The 22,809-nt window shown below is 40.5% G+C and overlaps 1 protein-coding gene across 1 annotated transcript in view; it reads right to left on the reverse strand.

Annotated features, from left to right (window-relative positions):
• Nucleotides 1-22,809, reverse strand: part of thsd7ba (thrombospondin, type I, domain containing 7Ba) — a gene marked incomplete at both ends in the record, with an annotated part of 194,351 nt that overhangs the window by 103,184 nt on the left and 68,358 nt on the right. Inside the window, one exon of the mRNA XM_080019515.1 lies at nt 19,009-19,209. Within this exon, the coding sequence (XP_079875641.1) occupies nt 19,009-19,209 (201 nt within the window). The remainder of the gene's footprint in view (nt 1-19,008; nt 19,210-22,809) is intronic.

Raw genomic sequence — 22,809 nt, forward strand, 5'->3', positions numbered from 1 at the left:
CAAATTGATTAAACTAAATTGATCAATATAAATTGGGAAATATTTCTTACAAAATACGTTTTAGTAATGTCACAGAGAGCACATATGACGCATAACAGCGACAGAAATGCATTCGTTATTTGGTTTATAAAGTTTGAGTTATTTATTTTCTCTTTTTGAGTCTTTTGATTTTTGTTCTTGTGTCAAAGTGGTTGAGATAAGATAATCCTTTATCTCTCCCACAGAGGGTTAGTCTGCAGTGTTACAGCAGTAATTGATTGGCACAATGGCATTAAGCATTTGTAAATTGGTAATTCTAAATGAAAGGATATGCTAAATCAGTAAAGTGTATAGATAAGACACTGTACTTTAAATAGTAATATTGTATCAGTGAATTGTCAGTTTTGGTGTGATACACAGTAGTGTTTGTGTGTTCAAATCCTCACCAGTTACTTTTTTCAGTCAGGCTGGTAATTAATTAATTAATTACATTAATAAATGTTTTGCATTCCAAAATTTAAAGTTTAAATTTGAAAATATCTTGTGAATTGATTCATGTTGTAATTATGTATTGATGGATATTAACCAACCTGTCTATTCAGTGTTTTATTTCCGCAGTTTTAAGCATTTGAACAGGAATCCACTGGGCTGCAGTTTGACTTTTGCTCAGTGTAGATGTGACTGTGTCTGATTGGGAAGACCTGAAGGATTGACAACAGGATTGATCAAAGAGAATTGCTCTACAATTGAGTAAGACCATTACATGTTCAGCATTCAAAGGTCCTTTATAGATATCATTGCCATTTGTATTTAACTGATTTGCAAATACGATTATTTAATAGGCTCAAATGGAGTTATTGTGAGATTAAATGCATACAAGCATATAAATGGTAAGACCTTCATTGAATTTAGCTCTATACCTCATATTGAGCTCCATCATTAAAAATATTTTCAGATATTATAGAGTGCCCTATAGAACCAGAATTATTTTGATTGGTTCTTATTTAAATGTGACATTCTCCTAAATTTACCCAGTTGTTGAAGCAATGTTCAGAAGTTGATTTAATGATTACTGTGATATAACTTAGAGACATTGTTGTCAGAGAACCCTGGAGTGATTTTCTTTCTGACATTGCTTGTTACTGTGGTAGACCTCTTCTTTCATCTTCTGACAATGTCTGCAACAAGCACATTAAGCACCCCAAGGCTTCACCGAGGCCCGAAGGACCTTCCTATTTGCCTGATATTCTGCTGAGAGACCCTTTACTCCTGCATTGCCAACGAGGTCTGTAAAGACCTTGTGTACAGAGATCCGGTTTGGCCAACATCAGTTTGAATAACTTGGGACATTTTCTGAACAACGAATAAAGTTCTGTTATGCGGAATGAAATGCAAGCGTCAACTTCTGCTGCTTCTCCTCTCCACCGATAAACATAAAGTATTTGGCCTCTGAGTACTGCAAACGCACAATTGAAAAAGGTGTTGTGCACAGTTGAGGACTGTAACCAACTATGCTCCCCTGGACCTGCATTCAGTGACGTCACTGCATTAGACAAAACATCAAATTAAATGGAATGTTTTTCTGCTCCAACTGGGAGCCGTGGGATGATTGATCACCTCAAGTCCTGCTGGAAATTATATCTTTGTAATCCCCGGGGGGTTGCTTTTGTGTGTGTTCGCAGCCGTTGTTTTATCGATCTGTCTATCCTGATAGTTCACAGATTATTAAATGTTCTCTAAGAAAAACTACATTGTAGTAGGAGTATTGGTGAATTTAAATGAAATAATTTTCAAAATCTTAGGAAACTGTTTGAATAGTAGTAAATTTAATTATTTAGTAGAAACAGAATTAGGCATAGATTATGGATGAAAGTGATTGCTTCATTGACTGTGTTTTCTATGTTAATAACAGCCTTTCCTTTCTTTAGATGGTCTCAATTTGAATGCTGGCTATGTTTTTTTTAGATGAAGAATCTTTTTAATCTATTTGTCACATATGCTTCAAATGGTGGCTGGTGAAATGAGATCTCTGCTTTTGAACCACCCTGGCTTGTCCTTCCTCCGGGGGGCAGCATACAGCAACACACCCGGGGGCCAGTTTCAAATGTTCACTGCTGGTCAGATGACGATGTTCTGCATGTTTTTGGTGAGGTTCCTTAATGATGTTATGTGGAGGAAACCCCATGTGAGCACAGAGGGAGAACATACAAACTCCACATAGAAAGAAACCCTAATCGGGAGATAACCCGCTGGAGCACGGTGCCAACAGCGCCCCAGGTGGGAATTGAACCCAGGACCTTCTTGCTGTGAGGGAGCAGTGTGATGCACAGTGTCATCGTACCCACAATCATTATATTTATATATTTTTAAGTAAAGATATTGACTTGATTGGAAATGCCAATTAACCTATCAATTTTCTCTAATCAGACTGCAGAATGATGTGACTTATAGTTGAATACTCCCTGGTCAAAAGGAAAGACTATCAGTTCAAAGCTTGACCCATAATTCATGTGATCTTTTAGAAGTTATGTGACACAAATTGACCATGAAATAATGGATAGTTGATCAAATGTTATTGATCAATGCCAGTCAGACTGCTGAGATCTCAGGCTTATTGTTTGCAGTTATTAGTTGTACCTTTATGGGTATATATATAAAAATATATAAATAAATTAGGAATATAGTATGGAACACTACATTTTAAAATGTTTTGATATGTGAATCACATTTTTTTTGCCTTACCCTCTCTATTTGCTTAATTTATTGTTGAAGTTATGTTACCGTATTCTTCTGGTAATGTTTTTTTCTGCCACATTACGGAAATTTATATCAGCTGATTTAGAGTTTATTAATGGCAGCACATTAAATTGAATGTTGATAATTTATTGATCTGCTTGTGTCATGGATACACAGGACTTTCTAAAATACGTGAACAAGATGTTCACATAGTTTATTTTTTCCTTATTACTCTAGACTGCAAAAAACAACGTTAACTATTTGAGTCATAGTGAAATTTTTTTCTCCTCAGGGTCGTGCCAGGGGCATGGCCTTTCTGGGCTGTTGTGGTTTTTATTGTTTTTTGGATCGTGGAATGAGGCAACGTTTGCCTAGCCATTAGATGGGAGAAAGTTTTTGTCGCTTTCAAAACAAGCTTTTGCACCCGCTCCATGTTGGGTTTGCTGGATTACTTTAACTGTGGATGAGGGAGATGAGTTTGTGTTAGCAGTGTTGTTGCAATCTTAAGGAGATGAATTACATCATGTTGCATACTATGTTCGGAAATTTGGTGCCAGGGTTATTGGGTTGATTACATGCTGCAGCCTTCATCTTGTTATGGAGCAAATCGTCTTATTTCTCTCCGGCAACTCCTCTTCATCATCAACATGTGCAACTTTCACTTTGCTCATGTCACTTCCATGTCCTACTCCAGCTACTTTTCCTCCCTCTTATGGAGATTCACATGAATGCTTGACAGCGATAGCTGTTGTGGCTTCGCCCCTCCCAGATCTTGCCAATGAAGTTCTTGATAAGTTGATGATTTAGACTTATGAGTACAACTACTATGAGGGTTTTTGTTTTGTCTGTCTGTCCATCATCTGTATTGTAGAAAACAGTGTTTGTCTATTTTGTACAACCCCTTTATGTTTGTGTTGTAAACTGTCTTTTTGTTTTATTTTGATTCCATGAATGTGTCCAGGACAATGGGATACGGTGCGGTGTAGCTGATTATGTGATATACAGAATATGCGTTTAATGTTTTTATATCATAACCCTCCCATTCTGAACACCCTATTTGTGTTATTTACATCAATTTACTTGACCCTATCTCTATAGAAATGTTGGAGCCAACGCAGCCAACAAAGCCACCGTACCTGATATTGCTCTTGTCTAATAATGGTTGTTTCCTCGTCAAATGAGGACACAGTATTTCTGATCATGTTTATTTTTCCTACTCACAGGCATTCCAGACTGAACTATTGTTGTGGCAAGCCAAAGTTTGTCATGGCAGAGCGACTTGGTACTGCACGATCTGCAGGTGGAGCCGTATCTCCCCTGCTAGTTTTTCATTGCTTTGCTTGTTTGACATATGGTAAGTACAATTTGTCAAAAAGGAGGGATAGTTAGGAACAATGCAGGATGAGGGGTTTCTACTGCCAGTTTTCTGCATTCTATTCCGAGCGCTCCTTTGAAACATTTCATGATGGACTTTATCTAGCTGACTCCCTGTCATGGTTAATATATTGTTTGGTGATGATCAACATGTTCTTTTTAATGGAATCCCGGTGAAGGTAGGCTCGACTTATTTTCATTCCTGCCATTAGTGATGATGGTGTCTCTGCATGAAGTGCTGACCTGGAGACCAATGCGGTTAGGTCTGTCTTGTGTCGACAAAAGCCAGATACAAATTATATCACAAAAACCAGCAGTGATCATATTGTCCAGTTAGTATTTATCACATTTAGATTTAACTTAATTAATGGATTTTGTAGACAGGATTATGTTTAGGCAATCGAGATTTCGAGAAATGCATTCTCGGAAAATTTGAAAACTGCATGAGTTACACACTGTCGGTTATTTTGTAACCTATCAATATTCTATGGACATTATCCCCTACATATTAAACAATGTAATAATAGAATTCTGTTGTTACACTAGGATGCATGCTTTTATTTTTGGTACTGAGACTGTAGTCGGCTATTCAACATGACTGTTTGGGAATCACAGAATTATTCCATTTACCCCACTTTTACAATCATGGACCTAGACCAGGGGTGGGCAACCTTCAGCATTAAAAGAGCCACTTGGGCGTGATTCCCACCAAATAAAACCCACCTGGAGCCGCAAAACCTATTTGACTGCTATGATGAAGATAACACAGGATATACAGTATTGTTTTATTACACTTATGCTATGTACTGTATATAAGAACTGTAGTTTGTTGCATTTATGAAATAAAAGAACTACAAACTGATTAAGACTGTCATTTTTTTCTGTGCTTGACACAGCAAGACACTAAATTCTTTTGAACTCTAAAAAAAAGAATACTTCCCGTATCATTTTTCTTTGAAATAAAATACAAAATGCAGGTCCTTCACTTATTTGTGGATTTGAAAAAAAGAAATATTCACTTTAATTATAAGGGGCAAAAAAATTTTAGTTTATGTTTTATCACGACTTAAGTCTATTTCAGTGTGCCGTCATCCGCGACTATTTCCTCAGTCGCGTGCCACAGTCAACCGTCGACCTGAATATGAAAGACTACATCAGTTCAGGGTCCGATATAAATATCTATATTTGCAAAATTAATACCTTGTTTCTTTCACCTGCTAAATGCGATTTCTGCCCCTGAACTTCACTGCAGAGCTTCTCCATATGCATGCTGTATGATGTAACTTTGAGCTTCACACATGACTGTTAGCTGTCATCAGTGAGTCACGACCGATTTTTGCTTTTTATGAAGTTCATGGTGGAAAACACTTGCTCGCACAAGTATGTTGATCCAAAGATGGACAGGACCCCAAATGCGTACTTGTTCATGTTCAAATAGGTGTCGGGAATGGCATTCCATGTCTCGATTCCACTCTGCATTCCATGAAACAAACTTTAACGTTCTATTTTCCTCAGAAACTTTTCTTTTTTTGGATGTATCCATGGTTAGCTTACCGGGGTTCGAGAGCTTAAAATAAGTCACCAGCCTGTCGGCAACAGGTGACGCATACAAGGTGCGACGCATATTTTGATCGACAAAATATTAAAACACGTTTTATGTCAATGTTACAAGATCACCTAAATCTCCAGAATCATAACTATTACATTGAAAAAATTAACTAAATAGAATAAAAAAAATTTAAATTAAATAGTCATTATTTATTCACACTATTTTCTCAAAGCCACAGGGAGCCACAGGGAGCCACGGCAGCGGGATGAAAGAGCCACATGCGGCTCTGGAGCTGTGGGTTGCCGACCCCTGACCTAGACCAAACAATGTTGTCATAATGTGTGTCTCTCACCAAAGTGTTTAAGTCTATGTGCCCAGGTCAAAGCTACCCTACCCATCCCACTTGTAGGACCACTGCACAACCAGGTGACTGGGTGGTGGTTCGCGACTTCCAGAGGAAAACCTGGAACTCTGCAGATTCCTGTTCCAGAGCCTCCTCACCAACCGCTCGCAGCAGATCTTACACTGTTTGTGGATGGCTCCTGCTTCAGAGATGTGACCGATAATCATGGCAGACGACTACAACTGGAAGGACACCTATGATCACCATCCCGCCCTGCACATACCCCCTGCGAACCAGAATGCCAAACCCGCTCCTTACGCTCAAAACTGTTGATACACTCTCATCCAAGCCCTTTGATAGTACCCCCTACCAACCTTTCAAGCCACAGGGCCAGGCTTTACAGTATATCCCCCGCAAATGTCCCCCCGGCATGTCCCCCTGGAAAACTAGAGGACCCAAATATAGAGATTTCCCACAGTTAATTAGAACCCCCAAATGTTGCACTCAGGCGAGTTCACACCCATGATGGCCACAGTCCCTGTAGGCATACAACCCATGGCCCAAAGTGCAGGCTCCACCTTTTCAGGTCCACTGCCTAGGTTCCCAACAGCAGCGCCTAGCAACCCGTTTCCAGCACAACCAACCTCCACCACGCCAGCGCGAGAACGTGCACGCCCCACCCAGCCTCAACCACCACCACCGCTTCCTACCACTCAGAGGACACAGGCGCATTCCGCGCATGGCTGGCTCCCCTCACCTTACAACTCCAGCCCGCATGGACTCCGCCCGACTAGGACGACTGGATGCGACCCCTCATTCTCAGTCCCACTACACCAGCCTCCTCCGACACGTCACCCAACTCCTCAACGGACACAGCCACTTCAGAAAAATCGCCACAGGAGGGCCGAGAAACCACAGTGGACCCGTTCTTTGCTCACCCTGCCACGGTGGAAGCTATGCCTTTGCATACCTTCTGGCCAGGGTCCCACAAGCTACAGCCATCCGCCTACAAGAAATATGCATCAGGGAACAATGGTGGCTCCAGTCACTAAGGGCCCGCCGTAAAGCTAAGGCTAACCTCGATCAGCTGACATCATACAATGATCGAGTGGACATACTCAATATCATCATGACAATCTGCGCCAGCAGGTGACCACCCTCAACCATCAACTGCGGCATATTCAGCGACTGCGAAGGGGGACTTGGTGAACTTCACCGGCAAAGGCTACCACAGATGAATGGTTTCCTATGTCCCTGTTGTATTAAGGTTGTTGTTGTATTAAGGTTGCAATTTGGTAATCTTTTTCTGTTTATACCACAGATAAGAAGGTTTTGCATATTTGAATCCATCACAAATATTTCCGAGTATAAACAGTTTTTTTCTGATAACCAAATATGACTTGGCTAATGTTTATGCATAAAACGCTAAACTCCAAAACCCATATTTCTCACATCATTCACTGATCCTCACACATAACTTATACCCATAAGTTTGGACCACATACATTCTTGAAGTATTCATGCACTCACTGCAGTTGTTGTGTTATGCATTTGCTCCATATACAAACTACAGTTGTTTTATCCTGCATTTGCTCATAGGTACATCTATGTACTTATGACTTGTTTGTATGTAATATATCCAGCATACTCATTGTGACCATTTAAAACCCATATGTTATCCTGCATACTCAGTGTTACCACTTAAAAGTCATTTGTTTAAATGTATGTTAAAAAAAATTAAGGTGGTTTAGAAAAAAAATGTCTCCTGCAGAAACATGTCCAGGCAAAACACCAGTCGAAAAAGGAAACCTGCCCAAATATGTTGAAATATGACACAAGTATTCCAGGAACCATGAAAAAAACTCCCCTTACAGGAACCGGGAAAAAACTCCCTAGAAACAAGACCGTGATTGGTTTCTTGGGACACACCCCACAATACTGTGATTGGTTACTTGGGACACACCCCTAATGGGAAAAAACTCCCTAGTAACAAGACTGTGATTGGTTCCTTGGGACACACCCCCAAGACTGTGATTGGTTCCCTACAATGAAAGGGGCAGGACATGTACTAGGAGGAGGGAACATATTGGGTATATTAGTATATTGGGTATATAGTACAGTTCTTATGTCTGGCTCCGGAGCCCCACTGTTTATTGCTGTATTTGACCCTCAGATACACAAGATAAACTCAGATAAACTTTGTCGCATCAGACTCTGCTCGGTTCCAGTGTTTTTTCTACCAAGGTTTTGAGGCCAGAACAGATAGAAACGTCGTCCAGAGATCCAGACTTTTTACTGGCCGAGGTCTGGACTTTCTTGGTCATGACAAAAGCCCATCTGGTCTGAGCCCACAGAAGAGCTACTGTAGCATAAATTACTGAAAAAGTTAACGCTGCCTATGATAGAAAGGTGTCAGAACACAGTGCACTGAAGCTTGCTGCCTATGGGGCTGTGTAGCCACAGACCAGTCAGAGTGCCCAAGCTGACATCTGTCCACCACCGAAAGCATCTACAATGGGCACGTGAGCATCAACTCGACAATGGAGCAATGGAAGAAGGTGGCCTGGTCTGATCAATCACATTTTCCTCTACATCATGTGGATGGTTAGAGTTATGATCTGATTCATTCGAGCATCTGCAGGATGTGTTTGAACTATGAGCCTGATCCATAGGGGCCCCAACGGATGTGCTGCTAACGTCTTGGTGCCAGATACCACACAACACCTTCACAGGTCTTGTGGAGTCACAATACACAATATAAGTGGTTATTAGTGGTGGTTTTAATGTAATGGCTGATCCGTGTATTTATACAGTAATATAATATACCTTGGCGGTAATTTCAACTTGCTTATGGAAATGGGAGTAATGAGCCCACTAATTACTCCCATTTCCAGTGTTCGGATTGTTGTTGCGAGTAGCGCCCCCCCCCCACCCACCCCACATGAACCTTTGACGGTTCTATTGTGGTTTCTATGGAATTCATGCTCGCCATTTGTGTACATATTAAATAAATTAATAAATACATCAATAAATATGTCTATGAAATCAGTCCTGAAATTAATAAATGAGGCAATAAATAATACAAATAAATGCAAATATATATATATAAATGAGTAAATATAGTTAAATAAATTCATGTTTTTTATTTTAAAAAGGACATTTTTATCAATTTCTGGGGACTTTTATTTCATAATTCCACATTGAATTATTTAAGGGGACTTTTTTTTGATAATGCCACTATTATTTATTTAAGGGCACTTATTTGATAATTGGGCGGGATGAACACCAAGTCGACTTGGGTTCATATGACAGAATGACAGAAGCTCGCCTCCCATTGCCAGGGAAGAAACTTTGCACCCAGGACCGAGATATGGGTCTACTGTCCAGAGAGAAAGAAGGGCCTCTCCCCCAAGACCTTGCTCTGTGCTGGAATAGCTGTTGGACGTGGTGTACAGGGTGCATGGTGTATCGGGTGCGCTCAACTGTAACCAGATCGCTCCCCACCGGCCGCTGGTTCCAACCGAGGAGGTATCGGGAGCTGAGGACCAGCTCCGAGCAACCACCACTGTTGCGTGGGAAGGTGCCAATGGCAGCGCCAGAGTGCCGGTGTTTGCCAGCTCTGAATCTGTGAGATAACCACGCTCCATTTATTTGCATTTAAGGATATTGTTAGGATTCTGTTTAGTACTGTTTGTTTTTTCTCGTCCCCTGTCTCCCTTGTCCCTCATTTTCCCTTAGTAGGGTAAGTGTGTGGCAGGAGGCATGGCTGTCTCCGCCCAGGCAGCAATCAGGCACACCTGACTCCACTCATCATCAACCTCTCCATTTAAGCCTGTTTGACGCTACTACAGTGCCAGATAATTCCGTCTAGTCCATTTGTCGCTGCGCCACCAGTGTCTGAGCTTCCATGTGCTCAGCTGTCGTGGTGGTTCTCCCTCGTTCTAGCCAGCTTCCTGCTTCCACTGCCTGCTCTCCACTCAGTTTGTATAATAAACTCAATCTTCAGTTTCATTGTCTCTTCCTTTGGGGTCCAACCTAAAACTTAACCGTAACAGATATTAAATGGGGCCTTATGAAATAAATAAAAGTGGCATTATGAAACAAAACTCCACTAAAATTTGAGAAAAAAAAAATACTTTTGAAAACTCTTTATTGAACTATATTTATAGCTGTATCTATTTATTGCCTCGTTTATTTTAATTAATGTATTTATTTTATATTGATTCAAATGGCATTCCACAGCTTTTTAGCCTAGTGCAATAATATTGAATTTTATTTGTTTGGATAATACTGAAATATAAGTAATGCATGGTCTAGTATTAATCAATTGTAGCATTTCAAAGAGTTAGAATTTTAGGAAAGTCATGCAAAAGTTACTAACCCCATTATTTTTCAAAGTGAATAATGAGGGAGGTAGCTGCATTACCTTTTAAAGAGGTAATGAGTGACTGTATTTAATTTCAAATTTTCAGTAACTAGCACAACACTGGGCGCTGTGTAATATATTAGTCAATATCAAGCAGTTTCTCTTGGTCTCACCCAATGCCCACAAAAGCCCCACATATTTACCCCAGATGGTCTCTCCCTTCAGTTTACCTCAAGTTGGTTTATCTTTTAAGGGGTTCCCTTTGTCAATGGAACAATAGGGTTTTTCTCTTAATGATGAATGGTTTTCCTGCTGTTCACTTTTAGGAATAGATGCAACATATGTCTTTAAGTCTGAACTAGACTGCAGCCACACATGCTGGCAAATGTAACAAACTTGCAGAGCATTTATGCAAACCACAGTCTTTTATTGCTTTTAGCCCTTGCCTCACCTGCTCTGGATACTCGCAGGGTGAATTATAAAGGTATTACTGCCTACACTCTTATGGCTGCAAGGTATATACAACCTAATAGTTTTCACTTACTGGAAGGAGAGCAGGGTAATTTAAATGAGTGGTAAAAAATGAGTATCAGTCGACTCAATTGTCACGTTGATTTCTTAAAAATTCTTACCTGACAGTCGACAGGATCAGACTTTTTATAGGCAGGAATAATGGCAGGCAAGTCAACACATCTTTCTGAATATGTTGTGAATCCACTTTGCATTTGTTGGCTGGTTACAAGAATTTTAATGTGTAGGAATGTGTTGAGGCCTTGCCTTGAGATTCAGCTTTGAAGCCAAACAAGAACAATTTCTTTGAATATGCCTTATGCTCAGGTGAGGGTGGAAGGGGGCACATATCTCCCCAGAAAGTGAATCATTAAATGCAGAGTGTTCTTTCAAATGGACAACAGTGCGAGAGTGTCAAGTGGGACTCCTTGTCAATCCATTCAAAAGAGAAAAAAAAAAAAGTGATTTTGTTTCAAATGCAAAAGACATTCCCCACATGTTCCCACAGTGAATCTATTCATATGCCAGTTGGATGGATATTTTTATTTGTGAAGTGGTCCTACTCAGACGGTTAACAGAGACACAAACCACTGTGGAATGCCAACCTCCTAAGCCCCTCCCCAGAATTGCTCCAAAACTTTTTTTTAAATCCAAGCGGAGATGGGATGCGGCGTTTCTGATGTATCACAACTGAGGCAGCAATCCTTTCTTTTCCATTGGACATATTCTTAAGTGGTTTGGTAGACCATATGTCATTCAGTGGGACAGCCTTCTCACTAAATTCCACTGCCTTCCTGGGCTGATACAAGTTGCCTCCTGCTTTACGCTAAGCAATACAACAAGTTGGCTCTCTGTCGATAGGAGATAGTTGGCAGCTTTAGATCTTCATTTAGGCTGCTGTCAGTTTAACTTTTCCTGCCACAGTTGAAGTAAAACAGACAACTATTTTCTTTAGAGGAATCAGTTTCCTGGGAGAAATACTCCAAGAGATTTCAAACATGAAATGGAGAGTACTTCATGCCAGGTCGGGAAATTAGACACCAAAGGCTAAGAGCGAAAAAAACAAAAAAAAACAAAACGGAGGAAGCATTTATTAGCACAGTAAAATACCAGAATAAGCTCTGACACGTCACCCTGACAAAGACTCAATGTGCTCTGTCAGGGCCTTAGGAACCCGCCCCCGCTCAAGGGTATGAAGCCGCAGTTCACCTTCCTCTCTTCCGCTTTTCTTACTTCGCTAAGAACAATCTTGACTTTATTATTCACAGGTTCTCAACTATCTTATCTACTATTGTTGAGTTCACTGTCAAGTCCAAGGCTCGCTAGTGAGAGTGAAGCAAATCATTGTTTCCAGGAAGGCGTAACCCGACTGCGGACACCGGAATTAGCAAAAGGTTGGACTAACCCCTTCTCAGCCCAGGCTCCAGTGTGGGGGTTCGAGCCCTTCCTCCGTGTGGACCAGGCCCAGGAACTCAACGACCTGACCTGAGTCAGCAGCCTTAGCCACAATGCTCCCAAGACCGTTACCAGTCACGGCCGAGACCACAGCATTGTCCTGCTGCAACGGCAAGCAAGCCCTGAGCACTGAAAAATACTGGCTGGGGACAGGACGACTGTCCTGTCCCTCTAAAGTGTTCCTCTGTTCCTGTGCCAGAGAACACACGTTTGCAGTGGTAACACACACACAGACCATTTGCCCAAATATGTGCCCAAATGCCTGTACCGTGAAACACATGCCCTCCTCCCTCATGCCCACCATTGTAAGTGTGCAATAAACGATAGATTTACAAAGACTATAGAGGTGACTATATAGGAAATATTGCAACAGTTCCTAGAGAGTTTCCTCAGGGATCTTCAAGGGTGGCTGTGTCCGATTGTCCATTTACCACTTTACTCTGAGGCAAGATATCTCTAAATCTATTTGGTGTATTACCACAAAAAATTGTGAGCAACGTCATGCTCCTCAGTAGATGAACCTTCTCAATTTTGATGACCTATGACTTTTCCTCAAGCACCACCCTGAGGCCAAAATGTACAGTCCCCACTCTGACTACTTGCATTCGCCTGACATGCACTAAGTTAGTGGGACAGCAGCAGAAGAGGAATAATATCTCATGTTAAACTGTTGGTTACTTTAAAATCTTTCGTTTATAATGAACACATTTCAAATGATGCTAGAGCCCCAAGTGGTCAAGTATATCCCTTGAAAGAAAATAAACTTTGTGTACCAGTAAGCATTGCTATTGTGTCAAACTTGCAGAGTTCATTTTAGGGGCAGGTTGATTTTTTTTGGTGTGTTTTACTCCTTTTCAGCGAGCACATTTGAAAAGACTGGGAGGTGTAGATGACGTCGACATTGACGTGACGTGCACACAAATTATTAAGTACCCTCAAATCTGCACCCCTTGTACAAAGAATCCCTTGACATCAGTAAACTCATAGGACATATTGTGTGCTATCACCGGGTGCGTTGCATTACATTTCACTGCATATATGTATGAAAGTATGTATATGTATGTGACAAATAAAAAAATCTTGAATCTTGAATATATTTAACCAATAAATAATTAAATAATTTATATTATTTTACAATATTTGTAAGTTGAACTTTGGCTACATTTGTTATTTTATAACCAAAATATTACATTCATGATTTTAAACTTAAATATGTTTGTGTTTTTCAGAACTCTCAAATGCCATGACGGCCAAAATGAGTTTAAAGGGGAAATGCGGGAAGCTGCCATGTCCCCAGCCTCTGCTTTGCCAGATCATCTGTGGTAAGATTAAAAAATGTTAATTGAAAATAGGAGCAGGAGGAAAACTAAGGACATTGGTGTCCATTTATTCCAACCATATTGCACTAAGGAGCACTATAGGAGATGTTTTCTGCCTGCAACAATAAGACAACTACTCTGGCTGGCTGGATCAGGATGATCAGAGACAGGCTCTGGGATGTTAAATCATACTGGACTGTACTTACTGTATATAATGTTACAGACATAAATTTTATTCTGTCGTCACTATTTTGTTGTTTGTGATGTGAGCTGCTGTAATGCCTTCAAGTATCTATCTATCTATCTATCTATCTATCTAATTCAGACATGACATGAAATTTCACCAAGTAGTCCCAAATTGTAATCTCTCATCAGTGATAACTGATGAAGGGGAAACTTCAACATAACTTAAGTTAATGGCTCTCTTAATTCATTTGTGTGTCTTTTACTTCTAGTGAAGAAACGTGCCTCACTGAAACCCATTAAAAGCATACATTTTGATGAAAAGACAATTCTTTTATAAATACATACAGTCAAATAAGTTAGACGGGTGTCTTGGTGTCATTTTGTGTAAGGTGTAATTTTTGGTGTGCAGTGCATGCAGTATGTAATAAGCATCCTAAATATGTTGGTTGGTTGTCAGCCTATCATTACTTTTGAACTTGTCGCACTATCCAAGAAAGAAAAAGTGTCCTCTGCACATTCAAGTTTTGGACCAATAATAGATCAAAGTTTTATAGTTTATATTTGTCTCTTTTTAGTTTTGGTGCTAAACAGTTAAAAATGTTGTTTTAACAACATTCAGGCATTCACAAGGGGAAAAAGTCAGTATTTAGCTGTTTCCCACACCCAGTTTTTACATTTTTGAATAATTGCTTAGAGTGAAGCTTATTTTAGTTTGTTTTGTTCCAATTCCATGTTTTAATATTGCCGCCTGAGCTGTTCCCCCCTCTCTTAATTAAAAAAAAAAAAAATCTATATATATTCTAAACAAGTGATTTCTGTTTTCATTTTTCATTCATTCATTGAGTGTTTTTTTTTTGTTTTTTTTTCCCCACTCAGTATGTAACAAACTCCTGCACTACAGATAGAACAGTTTGGAAATCTGTCTAAAACAATGTCTTTCCATCTATGGAAGATAAATTGTAACAGCTGCTTTCCCTTATACTTTGTTTATTCACAAAGGTGCCATAATCTCTTTTCCAGGGAGTCGCATTTGATCACATTCAAGCTTTACCACAGAGTTATTTAGAGGATATTTTTATTTATTTTATTTTATATTGTTTATTTTTGTATATAAAGCATAGAGATAGTAGTATTGCAAGTTATCCACAGCAAGTTGCATACATATAATCAAAACTTGAACAATGCATTGAAAACATGGAATATGTAAATCATTGATTCAGTCAGTATTGTCATATGTCGATCCAATTGCAAACTATGTTATAATATAATTGAAAGCACAATTGTGTACAGTGTAGAATTAAAAGGAAACGCAATCTATAGTTTATTCAATGTTTGAAAGTAAGACGTTGAAACAATAGCCCCTGTCCCACATGGAATCCGTAACATTGCTGGATAAAAAAATACTCGACAAGGCAGTAGGTAGTCATTCCCACGTAGCCTCCTTTCCGGAAAAGTTTGTGAGAGAAAAATGCTTACAATCAACTATTCTGAATGAGGACAAAGGCCTCTACCTCCAGAGGGGGGTTTTAAAACATTTGTCTCTGTTTCCCCAGGAACCCCCCAACTTTATGTAAAGAGAAATGTTTTTGCTCCCTACAATGTCAATTCTAACATGGAAGAATCAGTTCACATTTGGCTCTGTTTACCTTCTATGGAGATGAAGAAACTCAACAGGGAAGCCTAGAGGTGCATTGTAGGGACCGTAATCCGCGTCTGCCAGGACAAGTTTGCAAGTACCTGTGAATTTCACCGTCTGAGGGTGGCACCCAAGAAAACAGTTGAGGGGCACAGACTGGTAAGGGACTTCTGACCCAAGCCACACCCTGTTTTTTTGTATAAAGCCTGCTGTCTTCAGAAATCATATCAGATCGATCCGAGCGCTGCTTTGGAGAAGTACCGAATCTTTCTCTTTATTCTGCAGAATAAATATCTTGAATATTCTCAGTTGTTGTTTTCTTGTAGCGGGCAGATTAACCTCACTGATCTTTGCAGAAGAATTTCTTTCACAAGTTCCATATAGAGTCTTTTCCCACATATGACTCTTACGGATTTATTACTTAATGCTCTCGCGAGAGGAGTCTAATATCACGCGAGACAAGGCAAAAGAATGGGCTTGGTTTTGAGCACTTCAGTCCCCGTCCGCCTGCGCCGCCGACTCTACCCTCCACTGACTGAGAGAGGAGAGAGCCCTCGTCCCCGGACGCAATAACCCTAACCCAATGTTATTAAATCAGTGTGATCAGTTTCAACCTGTCCTACACTCTCTCCCTGTCCGCTCGCTCCCTCCAGCTCTGCGCTGCGGTGCAGCCGGCGGACAAGCGAAGCACTTGTTCCCGATGTCCCCGCACCCCTAACTGTAAAAGACACGGCTAGGGTCTGAGTGGCATTTTTAAGAAGGAAAATAATATTTTTCTTCTTAAAACAAATGATTACATTTAAGAATATAAAGACCTGTCTCCGTAGAGACTGGACGTGTTTCAGTTTCTCGTCTTTGCAACCGAATCGGAATCGCCTTTTTTCAGAATATTTTATTTTCTTCCCGAAAACATTTTTTTAATATTTGTAAGAAATAAGTATTTGTAAAAACCCAGTATTTGTGCATTATTTGGATTCGGCAATGTTACTGCTTCCATTCCCACACACTTCCATTCACAGACGTACCAGCAATTTCCCAGAAATCATACTGCTTATTATACTAGGAGAGTGGGGAAATTTACGGAACGACTTTTACAGAACATCAACACTGGCTCCCATTCCCACATTGCCAGATTCACAACTTTCAGTGTAAGTGGGAAAGGAGCTAATGTTGCAATTTCAACGTTGATTCAGTTTGCAAAATCAATACTAATTCAACGTTGATGCAAGACTTTAATTAACCCATGTTGAAAAGTGAGACATTAAAACAACGTTGTTATATCAACGTTGATTCACCTTTCAAAATTGAAACCAAATTCAACAGTGATTCAACCTTGATCCACGACGTTGATTCACCCGTGAAAAACATTACATTTTTATTATTATATATCGATTTTACTGAATGTTTTTTTATCATCATTTGGAAGTGACGTGCTTGAAAGACACAAAACATTGGCCGTTCAGTGGTGGCCAAGAAGTGCGAAGAGGACATTTTGCACGGTCCTTGTAATACTCTGGGATGAACTAACAAAGCTTGATGCTGAATGATGTATAAACATCATCATTCCACATTTCAGTTTTTGGCAACCTTCAGTAATTGTTCTCAGTTTCCAAAGCATATTAACAATGCCTAGTGCAGAGACAGCAGTGTCGGGAGGTACATGTTTAAAATGCTGAAAACATGGCTCCAAAGTGGAATGGCCTTGTGGCCATTTCAAACAGGGCACGTAGCGTTTTTTTTTGTTCCCCTGATGACTTAGGCCTCTCCAGAAGAACTCTTAGAGGTAGCATTGTTGCACAGTGTTATGTGAATTGTTAGAGCTTTAAAAAGTTAAACTTATTTCCCCCTCTGGGACTGAAAAAGTATGGCCCTGCTCAGAGTTGGCGTGTTTGACACAGAGCGAAAGCGATATGTCCATCATTCAGAAGAGCTGAATGCCCAGTGCCCGAGAGCTCCATCAGAGTGGCTGTTTGATGCTGCTCTTTAAGGCCTCCCGAAACAATGCTGTCAAGCAAAACAGAGGAGCAACTAACAGCATGTTGAGTATTGTAAAATGATTCAACAAGGTCACCGACACTGCATTTAGGGCAGGCGTGGCTAAGGTGGCATTCATGGTTCTCTTAGCCAACAAGTACAACACTAATGGAAACAAAAATCATCCATTCATCCAAATATCTATTCTTTCATTTATCCATTGATCAATCTATCCAGAAAATTAAAAGGCCTTGCTTTGAATGTGTTTTTCTATTTAGAGCTATGATAGTTGGCCATAGGCACTATGATGTGGAATGGGGGAGTAGATGGGGCTAAATTGAATGGAGGGTAAATTACACCGTCAGAACTGTCGAATTCTGGAGACGGTCGAATCATTTTACTTTCTCTCACTCTCTGGCCATTTGTCTGTTTCTTTCACCCTTTGTGTCTCCCTCTACCTACCTCTTTCTCCATGTCACTCTCTTCTTCCAAGTCATATTTTCTGTCTGAACTCCTCAGAAGATAAAACCCCCCCTTTGTATTCCCGGGGACTTGCATTATTCAGGAGAATGCGACAGCCCATTTGGAAATGACAACATAGCAACATTTTTCAAAGGGGACTCGGGGACTTATAAAGACAATGCTCAATGACAATCTGACACTCTTTCAAATTCCCTCGATGACAGGTTGTATCCATAATTGGAAATAATACAATGGTAATAATCAATGGTAATGAGCACTATGCTATTATCTGCATTTCAGATCGTTAGCCGGCTAAACCATGAATATGGGATTCAATTAAATCTTGCATCCAATTAATGGGCTTAATGGTGCTTGAATTAATTTCCCTTTAGTGTCAGTGTAACGCCAGCATGTAATACCAGTGTGCTAAGAAAGGAAGTACTGCTGAGGTCTGAAAACACCTCCAACTTTGACATTGCTGGGGACTGCGTGGGAGAGTAACCCATCATGTGTGAACGGTATGTCCAATAAGTGAAATTAACCAAGCGGCAGTGAACGACTTGTCAACAGTCGCCAACAATAAAGCCGGTGCACATTTTTTCAAAAGGCTTTTGGGTTGGACCTGGGGAGGCAGGCCTTCTCTGTTGGCTTGTCAAAGCTAGTTAGGATCTCCCATTGGCTTATACTTTTAGACACCATGATGTCTCCATGATGTACACATACAGAATGGATCATGACAGAATGATAAAACATGCCAAGAAGAAGAGGAGAAGATGCAATTAGGTTTACAATCTATGGCAATGAGCAATTCCATGTAAGGCATAGTAAGGAAGCTGTGATTCTGACTTTCAATCAGGCTAATAATGGCCGCAACCGCAAACTCCAGCGATGCTCTTTTCCACCAGCACTCTGTATTCACGGATTAAAATGCAAGCTGTCTGCTTAGGTAGTTCAGGAACATCCCGCTGATGACTGATGACGCTGGTGACAGCCTTGATGACTTTTACACAATGCCATTCTCAAAAGGAAGACAAGCCAAAGGCAAAAAAAAACAAAAAACACACTGTTGATAACTGCAACAACTGTTAATAACAAAATATATGTCTGGATGAAGAGTACCTTGGGTGCTGACGCAGGTCTTGTTGCGGAAGGCTGCACCCGGACCGCAGGCACCCCGGGTGGGTATGCACCTTTCAGCCGACTGGACATGCCACAGGTAGCAGTTGGGATCCTCACAAGGGACTGACTCCACCAGGTGTGGACAGGACTCTGTGGGCGGGCTGGGCTCCCACAACACCTGTCGTCTTCTCTGACGGAAACCTGAGAGAGAGCAAGACAGAGTGAGAGGGAGAAATGGGGGGGGTGGTGGTAGGCAAAGACAGCAGAAATTGCCGTGAAGAGACCCTGTTAAGACATGTAAAAAAATGGAAGACAGTGAAAATTAATGAGCGAAAAGAAGGGGAGATGGAGAGGATGGACAGGGATTCTAGACTCAGGTCCAGGGGCCCCTAATGGTCCATGGAGCAATTGCAGGGGGTCTGTGGCATTTCTTTTGTTTGTTTTGTTGCTTGTTTGTTTGTTTACTAAGAATTTAGACTGTTTAATTTTCGTTTAATTTTGAATCTAGCGGCGATAGTGGCACTAGTGGCCGCCCCCTGCGGTTGCCTGCGCCGGTGCTCCGGTCGTACTGTACTATATGTAGCATACTGTACCGCATACTGTGTCACTGTTCAGGGTTGTTCGTGATGCCGTATTGCTGCACTGTACTGTTGCATACTGTGCTGTATTATCCCAAACACTACCTCACTTTATTCACATGCCACTTTAATGCACATATCTGTATATACATAATTGCCTATTCCATATACATAAGCATATTCCCTTTATCTATTCCATTTTATTTCATTTTATTTTATTATATTTTATTTTATTCTTAATATTTTTATTCTATTCTATAAGTATTCGACTTACTGTATTACGTTTTAGTACAGTTTTAGTTAGTTGGTCTATTAGAAAGACATTTTTCCTAAGACATATTGTGTGTTATCACCGGGTGCGTTGCATTACATTTCACTGCATATATGTATGAAAGTATGTATATGTATGTGACAAATAAACCTCTTGAATCATGATTGGTCCAACCAGATGTTGTAATGTGAAATAGGTTTGAGAGATTGCCATCCAAGTGCCAGGCTTGATGGATAGCAAAAACACATATCAATTGCCTTGAACTAGGGACCTAGTGTAAGCAGTTAGCATTACACAAGGGCGCAGCTTCCTTCATCAAAAAAACATCCTGAAAATAAGTGCTCTAGCCTCAATCCCATTTTTACATACATCTCCAATAAAAGAGTTTTATGCCTTTTTTGAAATATAAAAAGAGGTTGCAATTATTGAAATATAATTTTAAATAATATTATTTAAATTGATAGTGACAAGAATACTAATTTCAATTAGACCTTAAAATAAATGTTATGTTTCTGTAGACTGATTTTGGACTCCACACAATATACACAACACTGACTGGCTGTCCATTTATGATTTATTTATATAAGCAATGGTGGCGGCAAAGGCGGCCAAAGTGAGTGAGACCCCAGGCAAAACCTCTTTGAGGCCCCTTCTCCACCTCGCTTAATGCAATCATGAAGGGGGTCCTCCCCCAGGAAATTTTAAGCGTCAAACACTTAATTTCCTGCATTTTGGTGAACTCTGATGCACACATTTGTGCCTTTTCTTATTTATGGTATGGATATTTATGGCGCCAGATGACAGTTAAAAATATAATGGAATACAATGCAGCAAGGCTCTCAGGCATTCTGTATTGCTTTCAAATATTTATTTTCCTGTAGGTCAACTTTTCTCATTTAAAATTATCCCATATTTTGGCCATAACCGATTAAAACATTGATCAATTCTATTAGAGAATGAGACTTTCCTGCATGCGCATGGTGCCAGAGAAGAGGAGGAGACCCTGTGCCGCTGCTGAGTGTGTGTGTGTGTTAGTGTGTGTGTGTGTGTTAGTGTGTGTGTGTGTGTGTTAGTGTGTGTGTGTGTGTGTCTGTGTGTGTGTGTGTGTCTGTGTCTGTATCTGTGTTTGTGGCGGGGATAATTACTTTGTCCCACAAAATATTCAGTGGTTATATGAGCTCACAATTCATATTCATATTTTGGGGGTAAAAAAAGACCAAGTGCTGAAGAAAAAAGACCTGCCCCTGTTGGAGGCATTGTTGCGTCTCTGAGTAACTTTATAGCGTTTTTGTTTTTTTTATAAAAGTCCTCTGGTTCTTTCATGTTTTTACTGGAGGGGGAGAAATGCACTTGTTCTAAATATTGAGGGGGACGTATCCCCTGTGTCCAAAATCTATGCCTGCAATCATGGCTCGTGAACAATAACTATTTAGAGGTAGATCTCTCCCATGAACAAAGCTAAATGAGAATTCTAACTGAAGCATTCAAACACCGTTAGAAGACAAAGGAGCAAGAAAAATATTGCGAATATAACATTTAATTATTTTACAACAATAGGGTAGGATTTTTTTCATTAAATGCCTTGCTTTCATTATAATCGTTTCTTTTAGAGGATGTTAATTGAGTCCAGTCACATTAAATCATTATAGATATTCTTCTTTTTTGTGGTGGAATAAATATAAACAAAATATTTCATACAATTTCCTTGTTAAAACAAATGCTTTGGAGCCGTAAGAGCTGTCAAACTTTTCAGCAATACCGCAAATGCGTGTCGCTTCTGCTCCACCCACCACGTCTGTGTCCGTTTTTCTCTAATCACAAGACTTTTTTTCCCTAAATCTACTCATCAGGTGTGAGCAATACACAGCACTGATCACTGGAGTGAGTCACATGTTAACATATTTTATGAAAAATAAAAATCCACACAAATTGACGAGGCCCCATAGTGAGCAAGGTCCCAAACAATTGCCTCCCTATGCCTTATGGTAAAACCGCCTATGGGTAACGGGCCCCCTTGTCAGGGCCCACTCTGGCAAAGGGGCCTTGCTGTGAGAAGTTTGGGAACCTCTGGTCTAGGAGAAGAAGAAGGGAGGAAATACAGGTAGAAGAGGTGGGGGTGGAATCGTTTACAGAGAAGCGGTGGAGAAGCGGGAAACGCATTCCTCCTTGACTGGAACTCCAGGTGGTGGAGGTGACCTCGCACCGTCTCCCAACACCTCATCATCGGATGCAGGGAGACTGACATCAGAGTGGGGAGAGAGGGGCTGAGGATATTAGCTTTTTCACACAATACCTTCCTCCCGCTCTGTAATAACTAAGTCTCATTCTCTCTCCGGCGCTGTTTCTTCTACGTAAATTGCCATTTGCCTGCCGCTCTCACACCTACTACTGTACTTTTACCTTCCCTGGCCCCATAGTGCTAGCTCCAGCCGGAGTGAGCTCATTTGATTGCTAATTAAAATTCACAGGCAGAGTGACAAGTTTAGAAAAGAGCGGAAGGGCCAGGCGGATTGTGGATTCACGTTGCGTTCGTCTTCGTCCCTGTATCGCAGCATTAGAATGCGTCGAGCAGCTGAGCGAGAACAGGACAGATGCTTCTTATTTCCCATCTGATTCAATTTGGACCAAATAATGATACAAAAAATAATAAAGCGGGCGGCACCGCGCCATCGCATCTAATCCCACGTTTTTCAAATGAGAACAGTATTTTTTTTTAGATGGGTGTAGGCAAAAGAGAAGCACTTTGTTTTTGTTACTTTTAAGAGCGGGAGTAGTTAAGATGCTTGATGTAGAATGGTGTTAGCCGTAGCCGTGCAATGTGATGTACTTTATTTCCAAGGTGTCAGAGGTTGGTTGCTGTTTTTCTCTTACTAAAACACGAACGAAAGCCGTCCAGAGATTCTGGACCCCTCCATCTTTCCCCAGATCTTTCCCCTAAAAATGCTCTATCAG

Source organism: Zeus faber (assembly GCF_960531495.2).
Source record: "Zeus faber genome assembly, chromosome: 18".
Classification (NCBI taxonomy): Eukaryota; Metazoa; Chordata; class Actinopteri; order Zeiformes; family Zeidae; genus Zeus; species Zeus faber.